Here is a 19245-nt window from a genome sequence, read left to right as displayed (position 1 = left end):
CCTGGATGTACCTTTCAGCATTGATGGTGCCATCACAGATGTGTAAGCTGTCCATGCCATGGGCACCAACACACCCCCATACCATCACAGATGTGTAAGTTGTCCATGCCATGGGCACTAACACACCCCCATACCATCACAGATGTGTAAGTTGTCCATGTCATGGGCACTAACACACCCCCATACCATCACAGATGTGTAAGTTGTCCATGTCATGGGCACCAACACACCCCCATACCATCACAGATGTGTAAGCTGTCCATGTCATGGGCACCAACACACCCCCATACCATCACAGATGTGTAAGTTGTCCATGCCATGGGCACTAACACACCCCCATACCATCACAGATGTGTAAGTTGTCCATGTCATGGGCACTAACACACCCCCATACCATCACAGATGCTGGCTTTTGAACTTTGTGCTGGTAACAATCTGGATGATCTTTTTCCTCTTTTGTCCAGAGGACACGACGTCCATGATTTCCAAAAACAATCTGAAATGTGGACTCATCAGACCACAGCACACTTTTCCACTTTGTGTCTGTCCATTTCAAATGAGCTCGGGCCCAGAGAAGGCGGCGGTGTTTCTGGATGTTGTTGATCTTTGACTTTCACTTTGCATGGTAGAGTTTTAACTTGCACTTGTAGATGTAGCGACGAACTGTGTTAACTGACAATGATTTTCTGAAGTGTTCCTGAGCCTACGCGGTAAGATCCTTTACACAATGATGTCAGTTTTTAATGCAGTGCCACCTGAGGTCACGGGCATTCAATGTTGGTTTTCGGCCTTGCCGCTTACATGTAGAAAGTTCTCCAGATTCTCTAAAACATCTGGTTATATTATGGACTGTAGATGATGTAGATGTCACAGCTGCTCCTATTCCTTGTGACTGAATGCTGAGAAACATTGTTCTTAAACTGTTGGACTATTTTTTCATGCAGTTGTTCACAAAGTGGTGATCCTCACCCCATGTTTGCTTGTGAATGGCTGAGCCTTTTGGAGATGCTCCTTTTATACCCAATCATGACACTCACAATTAGTGTCCTCAGTTCCCAAACGCTTATTGAGTGTTGTTAGAAGGAAAGGTGATGTAACACAGTGGGAAACATACCACTGTCCCAGCTTTTTTGAAACGTGTTGCAGGCATCCATTTCAAAATGAGCAAATATTTGCACAAAAACAATAAAGTTGATCAGTTTGAACATTAAATATCTTGTCTTTGTGGTGTATTCAATTGAATATAGGTTGAAGAGGATTTGAAAATTATTGTGTTCCGTTTTTATTTACATTTTACACAACGTCCCAACTTCATTGGAACTGGGGTTGTAAATAAATAAATTAAAAATAAAGTTGCAACAGCCAATAAAACAAATAAAAGATAAAGTAAAATAAAGAGTAAATAGTAGTAGGAAATAATTTAATTTCGTGGCCAAGTGGTTAAAGCGCTTGGTTTCAGTGCAGAAGATTCCGGGTTCAGCAGCCAGCGATCACCTTAGTATTTCTTCTGTTTTTCTTGTTGATTAATGCTGACAAATTATACAGTATTTTTTGTCTTTCTGATGCCTGATTCTGTTTTTTTTTCTCTGTTTAAGGTGCAGCTCCATCCAGAGATGGGAGTTGTATTCGTGTTGGTGATCCTCCTGTCCTGTGCACCAACAGCATTTCTTGTATATTCGTCCGTGAATTGTTCTGTGAATTATTTCTGTAATTTGTGTCTGTATCATGGCCCAAGCAGAGGGTCACCCCTTTGAGTCTGGTCTGCTTGAGGTTTCTTCCTCAGAGGGAGTTTTTCCTTAGCACTGTTGCTCTGGGGGTTGGTAAGGTTAGACCTTACCTGTGTGAAGCGCTTTGAGGCAACTCTGTTGTGATTTGGCGCTATATAAAGGAAAATAAATTGAAATTGTTCAAATCCCACCCCCGCCACATTTCGCCATGTAATGTGGAGCTGCGTCAGGAAGGGCATCCGGCATAAAACCTGTGCCAATTCAACATGCAGATCCACCTTGGATTTGCTGTGGAGATCCTGAGTGCAAACAAGGGAGCAGCCAAAGGGACTTACTATATGTAGCGCCAAATCACAACAGAGTTGCCCTAAAGCGCTTCACACAGTAAGGTCTAAACTTACTGACCCTCAGAACAACAGTGGTAAGGAAAAACTCCTGATGGTTTGAGGAAGAAACCTCAAGCAGACCAGACTCAAAGAGGCAACTCTCTGCTTGGGCCATGATACAGACAACTGACAATACAGATATACAGGAATTTTTGGGAGTCCATGCTGGTGTCGAGGATGGGAGGCCTGCAGAAGAAGAGACCCACTCCCATCTCTGGATGGAGCTGCACGTCAAACAGAGAGGAGAGGAAAAACAAAAAAACCTCTGAAACGAAATTCTACGTAGAAACTGGAACCAGTACAAATCCTCATCACCGGAGCTTGAAGTCTACGATCCGAGCTACACTTCACCATTAACCTGCGGCCCTCAGCACATATTTATCGGCCACACACGGGTCATGTACAGCCAGGCAAAGACATATTTGAACAAAGTCTCTAAAATGTGTCCCCAGAACACCAACCATCATTTAGGAATTACAGACATCTTTTGACAGTCTGTCTATTCACAGAGACCAGACATATTTGGACATAACCAGGTGTGTCCTGTTTCCTCGTTATTAGGCAAATTAAGTGGATAAAAGGTCTGGAGTTGATGCCGAGTGTTGACTTTTTATTATGTAGTCATTGGGTTTAAGTGTCAAAACAAAGTCTGAAGACGGGTCCATGAAAGAGCAGGAACCTGCGGTGCCCTGGACAAATCAATCAATCAATCAATTTTTTTATATAGCGCCAAATCACAACAAACAGTTGCCCCAAGGCGCTTTATATTGTAAGGCAAGGCCATACAATAATTATGTAAAACCCCAACGGTCAAAACGACCCCCTGTGAGCAAGCACTTGGCTACAGTGGGAAGGAAAAACTCCCTTTTAACAGGAAGAAACCTCCAGCAGAACCAGGCTCAGGGAGGGGCAGTCTTCTGCTGGGACTGGTTGGGGCTGAGGGAGAGAACCAGGAAAAAGACATGCTGTGGAGGGGAGCAGAGATCGATCACTAATGGTGGACAAATGGTGATAAGATGACCACTAACAAGTGATGCGTTTCTTCAGAAGACCTCTATAATGTATACTTGAGCGACCTTAACTTTTGACCTATTGACCCTGAAAATCAATTGGCTTCTTGGGGTCAATATGCTGAATAAATATACTAACTTTTGTGACAACTGGACCAGTGCGAATGAAGATATCTCACTCCCAAGTTAAACGTCACACAACTGACTGACCGAATTATCACGACATCGAGTTGCTTGATGGGAAAAAAAACAAACAAAATTACTCTATCAGACCAACAGCAGAAATGTCAAACGGTGACCTAATCAACACCAAAAGACCTGGGAGACCACAGAACACTACTGAAGTGGACAATGACAGAATGACATCATTTCTGAAGAGTCCAGAAGACTCTGAAGAGGTCAGAGGACCTTTATCAATGTCTACAATCAAGAGACATCATCAGGAATGTAAACATAGAGTTTAGGTAAAGGCCCAAACCACTGGTATGACTCAGGAAGAGCAGAAAACATTTGGAAGAAGATTCTCTGGAAAGATGAAAGCAAGATGAACTTATCAATCAATTTTTTTATATAGCGCCAAATCACAACAAACAGTTGCCCCAAGGCGCTTTATATTGTAAGGCAAGGCCATACAATAATTATGTAAAACCCCAATGGTCAAAACGACCCCCTGTGAGCAAGCACTTGGCTACAGTGGGAAGGAAAAACTCCCTTTTAACAGGAAGAAACCTCCAGCAGAACACTTATGATGAGAAGAGTCTGGAGCTGTAAAGGCTCAAGATCTGAAGTCGAACATCATCCGTCAGTCAGTGTTATGGTCGTGTTGGGCAGCCAGCAGAACCCCATCACCAGTGTTTAGCCATCATGTGACTACTGATGGAGCAACTAGGGGATTAAGGACCTTGCCAAGTGATTTTCCAGTCAGGCTGGGATTTGAACCGAGGATCTTCTGGTCTCAAGCCCAATGCCTTAACCACTAGACCATCACCTCCCACAGAAGTAAAACTATAAAACTGCTTTATTTTTAGCACTTTTATTTTGTGGATCATAGCCAACTGAAAATATGGTACTGTGGACTAGTGTTAATAATTTTATACCAAAATTATTTATTGGTCTCAACGTTAACCAAAACTTTAGTAACAGGCTCATTAGCCACCAAAAAGTCACTGAGATGTGCAGAAACCAGCCCTTTGGACTCGTGTGTGATGGAAGCAATGACGGGTGTGAAGAGAAGAATTTTGTGCTCCTTGCAAGGCTCAATGACCAGGACTCCTGTGAAGTTCAAACAAGATTCATTGATATGCCAATCTGCAATATTGGCACAGGACAAAAGCTGTGGCACACTGAATAACAGTTTTAGTGAATGCAACATACCACGGCACAACGGATTGGCTTTCAACAGTGACGGCGCCAGTGTTATGAAGGGCCACACAGTTCTGTTCTCTCTGGATCAAGACACAGCAACCAAGTGTGTTTGACCTGGGGGCATCTGTCATCTTGCCAACCCTGCTGTTGGAATTGGAATCAAGAAATTCCCTCTACTTTGATAAAAATGCAAAGAGCTCAGAGATCTACAAGGAATTTCAAGGGTTTGCTGGTGTGGAATCAGAGAAGATTCCTGTTGGTTGAGCTTGCTGGCCTGCATCCAGAGAATTCTTTGCCAGTGGCCAGCACTCCAGTCTTACTTCACCAGCCATGAGGATGAGAAGAACAGGGGTCATATCAAAGAGTGTCATCAGTAGCTAGAGAACAAAGAAATGAAAATTTACTATTGTACATTACTTCTTGTCATCTGTCTTGAATCCACTGGCTGACTTTAACTTAGCTTTCCAGCCTAAAGGAGTGATGCTGCATAACCTCCATGGTGCAGTGGAAGGTGTTATCAAGAAATGTCATCACTGTCCGGCCCATTGTTAACCTGGATTTGACCAAAATCAAGTACAAAGTAAAAGAAAACCAGCGACCTGATGAGGATCTCAACACTGGTAATGAGAAAAGAGCCTTCCTGATCCAGGAGAAAGATCACACACCTCCTGCTACAGAAAGTGAGGTTGAAAAGATGCTGAAGCCATTCCCCCTCTCCTTCCAGGTGTTGAAGGATTTTGTTGTCCTCAACCCAGAAAAAAGATGTGATGTTTCACCTGAAGCACATTCGTGTTTCACTCCTGAGTCCTCTGAAAAAAAATCTCCCTCTCTGACGGGGACGAGAACCTCGTGGGATCCTCTGAATTGTCAGGCTGCTCCAGCCGCAGAAACTGAATCAAAGCTTTGTGAAAAGATTCTCCGTCCTGAGCTCAGTGACGCTCTGAGGACGGCCAGCGTCAAACAGCAGTCACCACAAAGATCACTTGTGGACAGGAGCACCCACTCTGGGCCTTTTTTTTTTTTTAGAATGATGCCTGCACATCGTTTTCTTCTTCTTCTTCAACCATCTTTGTGTGAACCGTCCACACTCAGACACACGTGAGCTGCAGCGCCACACAGGTGCGTTATGAATGAAGTGACTTCCAGCTGAAACCTAACCATGCTGCCATCACGCCGGCTTGTCAGGCATCCATATGATGTCACAGCTGCTCTGTCATCGGTCGCACCTCGACAGAGTGCAGGACACACGCCGCCTCAGTGCTGCCATATTAAACCCACGACTGATGCAATTTAACGTCTCTGCAAGAGGCTGAAGCTTCCTGTTGCCAGGCAACGCTGAGGCGCAGAGAGCATCTTAAAGAGACAGACGCCGCTGTCAGTGCGTCATGTCTCCAAACACCAGGACAAACATGCTGCTCCTATCAAACAACAAATACTTGTCAATTATTACCATTATTATTATTTTTCTTCTTACACATAAAACTAAACACACAATACGCAACGAAAACCCACATGTGGAGGAACGCAACATGATCACCTGGTGCCGCGCCCTCTGAACTCCACCACGTGCAGTGTGTCTGAGCCACAGACCGTCTACATCCTGGACATCCTGCTCCTCTAAGCGTATCCATCCAGAGCCGGAACAGCTCAAACGAAACCCGTATCTGAGCATCGCCATGTTGGTAGCAGTGACTTCGGCTATGTTAGACTGAGCTCATTAATGCATAAAGGGGCGGAGCATAGGGGTCTCAGTGTGTGAGCAAAGACGCCTGAACACACCCCTCCCTTCCAGCTAAGCTAACAGGCTAACCTGAGTTTGGGTGTTTATTAAATCATATTTTGGGGAACTGTTCAGTGGTCCTCGTAACAATTTACTTTGATGTAACCATTAAAAATTATGAGTTGCTATTTTGTCAGTAGTCATGAATTAATGGGGTTTAATGGCTCAGGCTACCAATAATGGCTAATGCTGTTAGCATTCAACATCAAATCAGAGAAGAGTTTCACTCAGTCCAAATATCACAGCAAGACAGACATATTACGAACTGCTGGAACAGACAGACACAACAACAGCAGCTAGCAGACGTACCGCGCAGACAAGTTACGGATGGTACAAGTGACCATGCCCACAATTATACAGAACTTGTATAATTGTGGGTGCGGTATATATATATATAACAGTAAATAACAGTATTAAAAACGCTGGCATACATACATCTAATAAATTAATGCAGCTGCCACACCTTGATGATTAACCAGCATATTCTTATGATTAAGCCTTGTTTCCACCAAGTGGTTCAGGTTGGTACTGCACAGTGTGGTGTGGGTCAGAAACAGAGTAATTTAACAATATTAGGCCCCAAGTGATGACAAAGCCGTCGTACAAGGACCCTATTGTAATTGCGCTGTTTATTTATTTACACTTTTCAAGCCCCAATTTTGCCCCTTTCCCATGGTCAGAAACTCAGACTTTGCAAAATTGTTCATCTGGATCCAAAATTTGATATTTGTGGGCCCACGCCCATGCTCACAGCGAAATGGCACCGCCTACAAATTTTCAAAAGATCCTCCCCATTGGGGTTTTTTGTCATAGCATCACAAAATTTGGTACATACATTTACCATGCTGGGACGCACAAAAAAGTCTCTTAACGTGATGGTGAAATGTCAACAGGAAGTTGGCCATTTTGACTTTTTTTTTTTTTGCCATTTCCACGACTTACATTTGAACGAACTCTAGACCTGTTCAAATTGTCAAATGTTACAAAATCTTTTGGGCCACATGTTGTTCTTGTTCCACTAATAAAATAAAAGATCTGTGCCAAATGTTATTGTAATGGGACATTGTTTACGGGTCCCCACAAAGCAACAATTTTCCCCAAACAAGCAATGTAGTAATCCAGAAATTCCAGTCATGTTCTTCTCTGGGTGACCAACCAACCACCACTCTGTGATTAGAAGCGCCACATGTAGCTGTAAAAGAAAAATAATGTCATTAGAGTCGTTTCCCGTTAGGGTGACGTTGTCTTGCCAGCGGAGGGAGAGGAGCATGTGTCACTGTGGGGGGGCCTCTAAATCTTATCTGATGGACTTCAAATTTGGTCTGAACCTATAAAACCACAAATGGAACAAAAACGACATGTGGCCCGAAGTCTCTCACAACTTTTATTTTTTCACTAATTAACATGAACAGCCCTAACAAACTCCTCCTAGGGATTTCATCCAGTTGTCTTCAAATTTGGTGCGCATCATCATGACCCCATGCTGATCAAAAGTTATCAAAATAATTTCTGTAGGTCAAAAGGCGTGGCTGCTAGGGTTCGTCAAACTTTGGCGAGCATTTCAGAGCACGCCGTTTCACGTCAAACGGCTGTCACGCCCACATTCTTCATCGTAGATCCTTCAAACCTGCTGGACATGATGAGGGCTCCACCCTGAATGTCTGCATATATTAATTTCCCACCTCCGCCATAGCGCCCCCCGGTGGTAACAGGAAATGTCCTATTTTTACTTTAAGAGGTCTTGATGTCACATACTTAAACCAATCAACTTCATTCCATTTCTAAAACATGCAGAACAAGTTAGTGAAAGTACGTGATGAACGCCTTGAAGTTACGAGTAATGGCGTCTATGTGGCGGTGTGTCAAATATCGCTCCTTCGCCATGAAATTACATTCTTCCTTTTGACGGCTTTAATTTTGTCATATCATCATGAAAACTTACTTGTAGTTCCTAGGGTTTGTAAGAGTAGAATGGGAGGCAGAGCCTTCAGCTTTCAGGCTCCTCTCCTGTGGAACCAGCTCCCAATTCAGATCAGGGAGACAGACACCCTCTCTACTTTTAAGATTAGGCTTAAAACTTTCCTTTTCGCTAAGGCTTATAGTTAGGGCTGGATCGGGTGACCCTGGACCATCCCTTGGTTATGCTGCTTTAGACGTAGATTGTGGGGGGGTTCCCATGATGCACTGTTTCTTTCTCTTTTTGCTCTGTATGCACCACTCTGCATTTAATCATTAGTGACTGATCTCTGCTCCCCTCCACAGCATGTCTTTTTCCTGGTTCTCTCCCCTCAGCCCCAACCAGTCTCAGCAGAAGACCGCCCCTCCCTGAGCCTGGTTCTGCTGGAGGTTTCTTCCTGTTAAAAGGGAGTTTTTCCTTCCCACTGTTGCCAAGTGCTTGCTCATAGGGGGTCGTTTTGACCGTTGGGGTTTTTCATAATTATTGTATGGCCTTGCCTTACAATATAAAGCGCCTTGGGGCAACTGTTTGTTGTGATTTGGTGCTATATAAGAAAAAAGTTGATTGATTGAAAATTGATACACAGGTCCAGGACAACAACCTCTTACAATCATAGGGGCGTCGCCCATGGGCGGGGCAAAATGCCTCAATAGCGCCCCCTTGAAACTTTCAAAAACCCCTCCCCATAGAGGTTTTTTGGAGTAGGGAGACAAAAATTGGTACACGTGACTTGGAACTCAGTCTTTCGCACAATCCCACAATCGCTGCTCAGCCGTACTGCGAGCCCGCCGCGGTGCCACAGTAGCAAGGGGATGCAGTAGTGTGGCGAGGCGGTGGTGCGGGGATACGAGGGCCTGTCCATGACTGCTTGCAGTCCTAGTTTTATTTTTTTTTTTTATCTTGGTGGACCATTTTGACTGTGTACAGAATGCTGATGAGCTGACTGGCTGTGGTAAACGCTGCTGTGAATGAATGAATGGAGTGCTGTGACTCAACTTTTAAAGTGCTGGACGCTTTCTGATCAGGTCCGCTGATCACAACGACGGCCCTTTAAAAGTTTAAAGAAACAACACTTCATTGACCTCTGATCACCCCGATCAATCAGGTCGTCTGATGATCACACCAACAGCACATTAAAGGTTTCAAAAGTTACAGCACTTTATTTGATCCCACCTGATCGCAGCGCTTCTGTGTCATCAGAGCGTGACACCGGCATTCTGAGAAACGCAACTGCAGCAGAGAAACCACAGAGACTTGGTTTAAAATGCTACATTTCCAGCCACGACCAGGAACTAAAGTATTTTCAGACTCATTTTCTGGACTGATGGACTGTCCATCAGACAGAGGGACCAAAAGCAACTGGACACTTTACTTCATTAACAAAGCAGGTGAAAGCTGGAGTCGATTTTAACCATTCAGTGTCTCTGCAGGTTAAAATCAGGTGTTCTGAGAACAGAGCACATAAACACACTGACAGCAAGGAGACAAGTGAGGGAAGCCACCAAAACAACTCAGAGAAACTTCTGCCTGCTGCTGCATCCACAGAGGCAACACAGGAAGATGACGAAAAAAAAAAAGAAAAAAAAAAAGTTTCTGGTTGCTAGAAGGCACGTGTGGGAACCCTCATTTCTGTCATCCGTTGATTTTGTGTTTGTTTGACTAAAACACCAGGAAATAGGAAAATTAAATCAAAAATTATATTTAAATAACAGTAAAACCGAAAATAATTTGACAAAAACTTTAAATTTAATTAATTTTAGCTCAAATCTAGAGATTCTGAAAGAAAAAAAGATTATAGTCAGTAATTCATGTTTGGTGCAGAATCGATACAGTTATGGATTAATTATAACGAACATTTCAATATTTTGAGAAATAAGAAGGCGCGCGTGACGGCACCGAGTGACTGATCGATGGATCGATCGGTAGTTGGAGTCTCACCTCCCGTTTGACGCTCCATAGCAGTTTCTGCTTGCGCTGCTCCTCCGCGCTGTCCTCCATGGCGCTGCTCCTCTTCTCTCCTCCTCCAGCAGGACGCCCAGCAGCGCCGCTCTGACGTCACGGCAGGACACGCCCTCCTGTAAGGAGGCGTGAAAGAAAAAAGAAAAGAAAAAAAAAAAATCACTGCGCGTGCAGCTCCTCCCCTTCACGTGAGGACGGAGGCGGAGCTTCAACGCGTCAGTCGTCGTCGGTCAGGGTGCACGTGCGTGACAGTGCCAAAAAATTAACTTGCAGCGAAGAACCAGAATTTTACAACAGCCACTTTGAAAAAAATAGAATGTTAAAATGTTCTCTCCCTGCCCAGGAGAGAGGATGGAGACAAGCGAGCAGTTATAATGAGGTTTGTCAACAGAAAACATAAAATGGCATTGTTAAAACAGGGACAGAAACTCAAAGGAACAAACGTATTCATCAATGAACATCTGACCAAAAGAAACGCAGACATCGCCAGGAAAGCTCGTTTCTTAAAAAAGCAGGGAAAAATTCAACAGACATGGACATCCAACTGCAAAACATTTATCAAATTGAACGAAACACCAGAACAAGCGAAGGTTATGATAATCAGGAACATCGAGGATCTGGACAAATACGACCAATAAGGTATGAGGACACAAACACATCACAACACCATGACACAGACCAGAGGAACCTATTCATCTACTACATCATCTACATCTGGAGACAAGAAGGATATAACTCAAAGGATTGCTGATCATGGAAAAGTAGAACTGAGAACATTTAAATACACAGACCACAATGTACTGGACTTGGAGCACGATATAGACCCGGACAATAATTTCTTCTCAAATATCAATGACAGTTGTTGCTATTATACAGATGAACAGTTTAATCGGATCATTAAAACGGATAACAAATTATCAATAATCCATTTCAACAGCAGAAGTCTATATGCAAACTTTAACAACATTAAAGAATATTTAAGTCAGTTTAAAAAAATATTTAACATAATTGCTATATCAGAAACATGGATCAATGAAGATAAAGGAATGGATTTTGAACTGGATGGATATGAATTTAATTGTGTAAACAGAAAGAATAAGAGTGGAGGAGGAGTGGCTGTGTATGTGGATAAGAACATGGATTATAAAATAGTAGACAATATGACAACTGTGATTGATAACTTATTAGAATGTATAACTATTGAAATATGTGAAGAAAAAAGCAAAAATGTATTAGTCAGCTGTATATATAGAGCACCAGGATCTAGTATTGAAACATTCACTGACTGTATGGGAAAAATGTTCTCAAAAACTAATCAAAAAACTGTGTTCATTTGTGGTGACTTAAATATTGATCTGCTCAATCCAAATAAGCATAAAATAACAGATGAATTTATCAGTATAATGTACAGTATGAGTTTATATCCAAAAATCACCAGGCCAAGCAGAATTACATCCCATAGTGCCACCTTAATTGATAATATATTCAGCAATGATATTGAGAATAACACTGAGTGGATTATTAATCAATGACATTAGTGATCATCTACCAGTTTTCATCGTTTATAATAGAAACCATCGGCGGAATCAGCCAGAGGAGAAAATAAAATACAGGCGAGTGCGGACAGAGGAAAACATGAACACACTAAAGAAGGATTTACAGGAGCAAAACTGGGAAAAGGTATACAGTGAAAGTGATGTTGATAGTGCATATGAAACTTTTTTACAAATATTTACATCATTATATGATAAAAATTGTCCAATTAAACAAGACTACAGAAAACAAAATCCAAGCTCAACCATGGATGACGAAAGGGTTACGAAATGCATGTAATAAGAAAAATACACTGTATAGAGAATTCATAAAACTAAAGACTAAAGAGGCAGAAAATAGATATAAGAAATACAAAAATAGATTAACTAATATTATACGGGTATGTAGGAAGGAATATTATAGTAACATATTATATAATAACAAAAACAATATTAAAGGAATATGGGATATATTAAATAGCATCAAAAATGGTAATAAAAAACAGAGTTACCCTCAGTATCTCATTGATAATAATGTCAAGAAGGAAAATAAGGATGAGGTAGTCAACGGTTTTAATAATTTCTTTTGTAAATATTGGACCAAGCTTGGCAGAAAAAATTCCAGATTCCCAACCTGAGGATTGGGATAATAATCTCATAGAAAGAAATCCCTGTTCAATGTTCCTCACAGCAGTGGATGGAAATGAAATTATAGACATTGTGAATAATTGTAAATATAAAACATCTACCGATTTAAATGAAATTGATATGGTGGTGGTAAAACAGGTCATTGAATGGATTGTAGAACCATTAACATACATCTGTAACTTATCATTTCAAACCGGTAAATTTCCCAATCAAATGAAAATAGCTAAGGTTGTGCCGCTGTATAAGACTGGGGATAGACACCACTTCACAAATTATAGACCTGTTTCTTTGCTTCCACAATTTTCCAAATTATTAGAAAAGTTATTCAATAATAGATTAGACAAATTCATAAATAAACATAAATTACTTACTGATAGTCAATATGGATTCAGAGCACATAGTTCAACATCACTTGCATTAATAGAATCAGTTGAGGAGATTACAAACGCCATAGACCACAAATTACATTCAGTTGGAATATTTATAGACCTTAAAAAGGCTTTTGATACAATCAATCATGACATATTAATCAATAAACTTGAACAGTATGGGATTAGGGGGTTGGTGTTGCACTGGGTGAGAAGCTACTTAAGTAACAGAAAACAGTTTGTGAAGTTGGGGGAATATACATCATCATGCTTGGACAATGCTTGTGGCGTCCCACAGGGGTCAGTATTGGGTCCAAAACTGTTTCTAATTTATATAAATGATATTGTCAATGTTTCCAAAATATTAAAATTAGTATTATTTGCAGATGACAAGCATTTTTTGTTCAGGGGGGGATTTGCAGGAGTTACTGAGGAGGATCAGTATAGAAATGAGAAAATTGAAAATATGGTTTGACAAACAAATCATCATTAAACTTAAGTAAAACAAAATACATGTTATTTGGCTATTGTAATACAGACATACAGGTTCAGTTACAAGTCGAGGGGGTAGATATTGAGAGGGTACATGAAAATAAGTTTCTGGGGGTGATAATAGATGATAAGATAAACTGGAAGACTCATATAAAACATATACAAAGTAAACTGTCAAGAAGCATTTCAGTTCTAAACAAAGCGAAACATATTCTGGACCACAACTCACTCCGCATTCTTTACTGCTCACTGGTTTTACCATATTTACAGTACTGTGCAGAGGTATGGGGTAATACTTATAAAGGTACAACACAATCACTATCAGTAATGCAGAAAAGAGCTATAAGAATTATTTATTTTACTGGCTATAGAGATCATACAAATCCACTATTTTTACAATCCAAATTCTTAAAATTCACAGACTTGGTTCATTTTCAAACAGTACAAATTGTGTATAAAGCAATAAACAATTTACTTCCAGCAAATATTAAAAATATGTTTTTTAACAGATCAGGGGATTTCAGTCTGAGGGGGAAATTTAATTTAAAGCATCAGTGGGCACGAACAACATTAAAAGGTTTCTGTATTTCTGTCTGTGGGGTGAGGATGTGGAACAGATTGGGAGTGGGGCTCAAGCAATGTCCAAGCATGAACCAGTTCAAACAGCGGTACAAAAATATGTTTTTTTCTGGGTATAGGGAGGAGGAAGGGTAATGAGGGTTAGGGTGTTTTTGTTTTTTGCTTCGGCTTGTAAATATATAGTATTTTGTATGTAAGTAGGTATGTGAAGGTGTATATTTATGTTTGTGTATATATGTGTATGTATATATATGTGTGTATGTATGTTGATGTGTGTATGTATATATATATATATATATATATATATTGATATCGGTTTAGGTGTGTAGGAATCTATGTGTATATGTGGCAAAGGGTATTACTGGTTGTGGGGAAGAAGGTGTAGGGATAAATAAGCTGATGCTTCACCCTACCCCTTTTCGGACATGTTGGGTACACAGTAGGAACTTTTTTGTTGTTGTCTTTACTGATCTATCTTGTAATTGTTGTTGTATCAAATGTTCGAAATAAACAGTTTTCATTCATTCATTCCTGGCGTCGTGTCCAGGTGAACCCGCGACCCTTCAGTGGACTAAGCGGTTGAAGATGTGTGTTTTAATATTAATTTTGCTATTGAATGCACGAAGGGAATGTAACTCAGGAAACCAAGAACTTGAATCATTTTGGTGCAGCCGTTTGACGTTTCATATCCTGCAGCCCGATCTGCCACCTGCTGGACAGATGGTGTGCATGGTGGCGAGCGGTTAGTACGACCTGGGTGGGCACAAGACAGCAGACGATCCACGGTTCAAATCCCCCTTAGACAGGAGAATCACTGCGTAGATAAACAGCAGGAAGGTTCCAGGTTCCAGTCTGCATGCGGTCCTCGTGTTTCCTCCCACCGTCACAACATCAATCAATCAATCAATTTTTTTTATATAGCGCCAAATCACAACAAACAGTTGCCCCAAGGCGCTTTATATTGTAAGGCAAGGCCATACAATAATGATGTAAAACCCCAACGGTCAAAACGACCCCCTGTGAGCAAGCACTTGGCTACAGTGGGAAGGAAAAACTCCCTTTTAACAGGAAGAAACCTCCAGCAGAACCAGGCTCAGGGAGGGGCAGTCTTCTGCTGGGACTGGTTGGGGCTGAGGGAGAGAACCAGGAAAAAGACATGCTGTGGAGGGGAGCAGAAATCGATCACTAATGATTAAATGCAGAGTGGTGCATACAGAGCAAAAAGAGAAAGAAACAGTGCATCATGGGAACCCCCCAGCAGTCTACGTCTATAGCAGCATAACTAAGGGATGGTTCAGGGTCACCTGATCCAGCCCTAACTATAAGCTTTAGCAAAAAGGAAAGTTTTAAGCCTAATCTTAAAAGTAGAGAGGGTGTCTGTCTCCCTGATCTGAATTGGGAGCTGGTTCCACAGGAGAGGAGCCTGAAAGCTGAAGGCTCTGCCTCCCATTCTACTCTTACAAACCCTAGGAACTACAAGTAAGCCTGCAGTCTGAGAGCGAAGCGCTCTATTGGGGTGATATGGTACTACGAGGTCCCTAAGATAAGATGGGACCTTATTCAAAACCTTATAAGTAAGAAGAAGAATTTTAAATTCTATTCTAGAATTAACAGGAAGCCAATGAAGAGAGGCCAATATGGGTGAGATATGCTCTCTCCTTCTAGTCCCCGTCAGTACTCTAGCTGCAGTATTTTGAATTAACTGAAGGCTTTTTAGGGAACTTTTAGGACAACCTGATAATAATGAATTACAATAGTCCAGCCTAGAGGAAATAAATGCATGAATTAGTTTTTCAGCATCACTCTGAGACAAGACCTTTCTGATTTTAGAGATATTGCGTAAATGCAAAAAAGCAGTCCTACATATTTGTTTAATATGCGCTTTGAATGACATATCCTGATCAAAAATGACTCCAAGATTTCTCACAGTATTACTAGAGGTCAGGGTAATGCCATCCAGAGTAAGGATCTGGTTAGACACCATGTTTCTAAGATTTGTGGGGCCAAGTACAATAACTTCAGTTTTATCTGAGTTTAAAAGCAGGAAATTAGAGGTCATCCATGTCTTTATGTCTATAAGACAATCCTGCAGTTTAGCTAATTGGTGTGTGTCCTCTGGCTTCATGGATAGATAAAGCTGGGTATCATCTGCGTAACAATGAAAATTTAAGCAATACCGTCTAATAATACTGCCTAAGGGAAGCATATATAAAGTGAATAAAATTGGTCCTAGCACAGAACCTTGTGGAACTCCATAATTAACTTCAGTCTGTGAAGAAGATTCCCCATTTACATGAACAAATTGTAATCTAGTAGACAAATATGATTCAAACCACCGCAGCGCAGTGCCTTTAATACCTATGGCATGCTCTAATCTCTGTAATAAAATTTTATGGTCAACAGTATCAAAAGCAGCACTGAGGTCTAACAGAACAAGCACAGAGATGAGTCCACTGTCCGAGGCCATAAGAAGATCATTTGTAACCTTCACTAATGCTGTTTCTGTACTATGATGAATTCTAAAACCTGACTGAAACTCTTCAAATAGACCATTCCTCTGCAGATGATCAGTTAGCTGTTTTACAACTACCCTTTCAAGAATTTTTGAGAGAAAAGGAAGGTTGGAGATTGGCCTATAATTAGCTAAGATAGCTGGGTCAAGTGATGGCTTTTTAAGTAATGGTTTAATTACTGCCACCTTAAAAGCCTGTGGTACATAGCCAACTAACAAAGATAGATTGATCATATTTAAGATCGAAGCATTAAATAATGGTAGGGCTTCCTTGAGCAGCCTGGTAGGAATGGGGTCTAATAAACATGTTGATGGTTTGGATGAAGTAACTAATGAAAATAACTCAGACAGAACAATCGGAGAGAAAGAGTCTAACCAAATACCGGCATCACTGAAAGCAGCCAAAGATAACGATACGTCTTTGGGATGGTTATGAGTAATTTTTTCTCTAATAGTTAAAATTTTGTTAGCAAAGAAAGTCATGAAGTCATTACTAGTTAAAGTTAATGGAATACTCAGCTCAATAGAGCTCTGACTCTGTCAGCCTGGCTACAGTGCTGAAAAGAAACCTGGGGTTGTTCTTATTTTCTTCAATTAGTGATGAGTAGAAAGATGTCCTAGCTTTACGGAGGGCTTTTTTATAGAGCAACAGACTCTTTTTCCAGGCTAAGTGAAGATCTTCTAAATTAGTGAGACGCCATTTCCTCTCCAACTTACGGGTTATCTGCTTTAAGCTACGAGTTTGAGAGTTATACCACGGAGTCAGACACTTCTGATTTAAAGCTCTCTTTTTCAGAGGAGCTACAGCATCCAAAGTTGTCTTCAACGAGGATGTAAAACTATTGACGAGATACTCTATCTCCCTTACAGAGTTTAGGTAGCTACTCTGCACTGTGTTGTTATATGGCATTAGAGAACATAAAGAAGGAATCATATCCTTAAACCTAGTTACAGCGCTTTCTGAAAGACTTCTAGTGTAATGAAACTTATTCCCTACTGCTGGGTAGTCCATCAGAGTAAATGTAAATGTTAAGAAATGATCAGACAGAAGGGAGTTTTCAGGGAATACTGTTAAGTCTTCTATTTCCATACCATAAGTCAGAACAAGATCTAAGATATGATTAAAGTGGTGGGTGGACTCATTTACTTTTTGAGCAAAGCCAATAGAGTCTAATAATAGATTAAATGCAGTGTTGAGGCTGTCATTCTCAGCATCTGTGTGGATGTTAAAATCGCCCACTATAATTATCTTATCTGAGCTAAGCACTAAGTCAGACAAAAGGTCTGAAAATTCACAGAGAAACTCACAGTAACGACCAGGTGGACGATAGATAATAACAAATAAAACTGGTTTTTGGGACTTCCAATTTGGATGGACAAGACTAAGAGACAAGCTTTCAAATGAATTAAAGCTCTGCCTGGGTTTTTGATTAATTAATAAGCTGGAATGGAAGATTGCTGCTAATCCACCGCCCCGGCCCGTGCTACGAGCATTCTGACAGTTAGTGTGACTCGGGGGTGTTGACTCATTTAAACTAACATATTCATCCTGCTGTAACCAGGTTTCTGTTAGGCAGAATAAATCAATATGTTGATCAATTATTATATCATTTACCAACAGGGACTTAGAAGAGAGAGACCTAATGTTTAATAGACCACATTTAACTGTTTTAGTCTGTGGTGCAGTTGAAGGTGCTATATTATTTTTTATTTTTGAATTTTTATGCTTAAATAGATTTTTGCTGGTTATTGGTAGTCTGGGAGCAGGCACCGTCTCTACGGGGATGGGGTAATGAGGGGATGGCAGGGGGAGAGAAGCTGCAGAGAGGTGTGTAAGACTACAACTCTGCTTCCTGGTCCCAACCCTGGATAGTCACGGTTTGGAGGATTTAAGAAAATTGGCCAGATTTCTAGAAATGAGAGCTGCTCCATCCAAAGTGGGATGGATGCCGTCTCTCCTAACAAGACCAGGTTTTCCCCAGAAGCTTTGCCAATTATCTATGAAGCCCACCTCATTTTTTGGACACCACTCAGACAGCCAGCAATTCAAGGAGAACATGCGGCTAAACATGTCACTCCCGGTCCGATTGGGGAGGGGCCCAGAGAAAAGTCCGACATTGTTTTTGCAAAGTTACACACCGATTTAATGTTAATTTTAGTGACCTCCGATTGGCGTAACCGGGTGTCATTACTGCCGACGTTAATTACAATCTTACCAAATTTACGCTTAGCCTTAGCCAGCAATTTCAAATTTCCTTCAGTGTCGCCTGCTCTGGCCCCCGGAAGACAATTGACTATGGTTGCTGGTGTCGCTAACTTCACATTTCTCAAAACAGAGTCGCCAATAACCAGAGTTTGATCCTCGGCGGGTGTGTCGTCGAGTGGGGAAAAACGGTTAGAAATGTGAACGGGTTGGCGGTGTACACGGGGCTTCTGTTTAGGGCTACTCTTCCTCCTCACAGTCACCCAGTCGGCCTGCTTTCCCGGCTGCTCGGGATCTGCCAGGGGGGAACTAACGGCGGCTAAGCTACCTTGGTCCGCACCGACTACAGGGGCCTGGCTAGCTGTAGAATTTTCCACGGTGCGGAGCCGAGTCTCCAATTCGCCCAGCCTGGCCTCCAAAGCTACGAATAAGCTACACTTATTACAAGTACCGTTACTGCTAAAGGAGGCCGAGGAATAACTAAACATTTCACACCCAGAGCAGAAAAGTGCGGGAGAGACAGGAGAAGCCGCCATGCTAAATCGGCTAAGAGCTAGTAGCTACGCTAAGCTAGCGGATTCCTAAAAACACGCAAAGTGAATAATGTGTAAATAATTTAGAGGTGATTCAGCAGAAGGAGTGCTTTAGTTAAGGCACGTAAAGATTACACTGGGAAACAAATCGTAATCTAGATAACTAGATCAATCTAACTGCGCAGATTAAACAG

General features: G+C 41.4%; 1 protein-coding gene and 1 long non-coding RNA gene across 4 annotated transcripts in view; one reads left to right on the top strand and one right to left on the bottom strand.

Moving 5' to 3' along the window:
• sgsm2 (small G protein signaling modulator 2) overlaps positions 1-10297 on the bottom strand; it is a 127737-nt gene extending 117440 nt beyond the window's left edge. For all 3 annotated transcript variants that reach the window (XM_034165274.1, XM_034165276.1, XM_034165275.1), the window contains exon 1: positions 10164-10297. In XM_034165274.1, coding sequence (XP_034021165.1) covers positions 10164-10223 — 60 coding nt within the window. In that variant the 5' untranslated portion in view covers positions 10224-10297. The remainder of the gene's footprint in view (positions 1-10163) is intronic.
• Positions 7065-19245, top strand: part of LOC117505728 — a 29287-nt gene continuing 17106 nt past the window's right edge. Inside the window, exons 1-2 of the long non-coding RNA XR_004559235.1 lie at positions 7065-7130; positions 7487-7490. This is a non-coding gene — a long non-coding RNA (uncharacterized LOC117505728). The remainder of the gene's footprint in view (positions 7131-7486; positions 7491-19245) is intronic.

This window comes from Thalassophryne amazonica, unplaced genomic scaffold (genome assembly GCF_902500255.1).
Source record: "Thalassophryne amazonica unplaced genomic scaffold, fThaAma1.1, whole genome shotgun sequence".
NCBI classification, from domain to species: domain Eukaryota; kingdom Metazoa; phylum Chordata; class Actinopteri; order Batrachoidiformes; family Batrachoididae; genus Thalassophryne; species Thalassophryne amazonica.
Note: the sequence above shows the minus strand (reverse complement) of the source record. Positions and strands in the feature narration are given on the sequence as shown.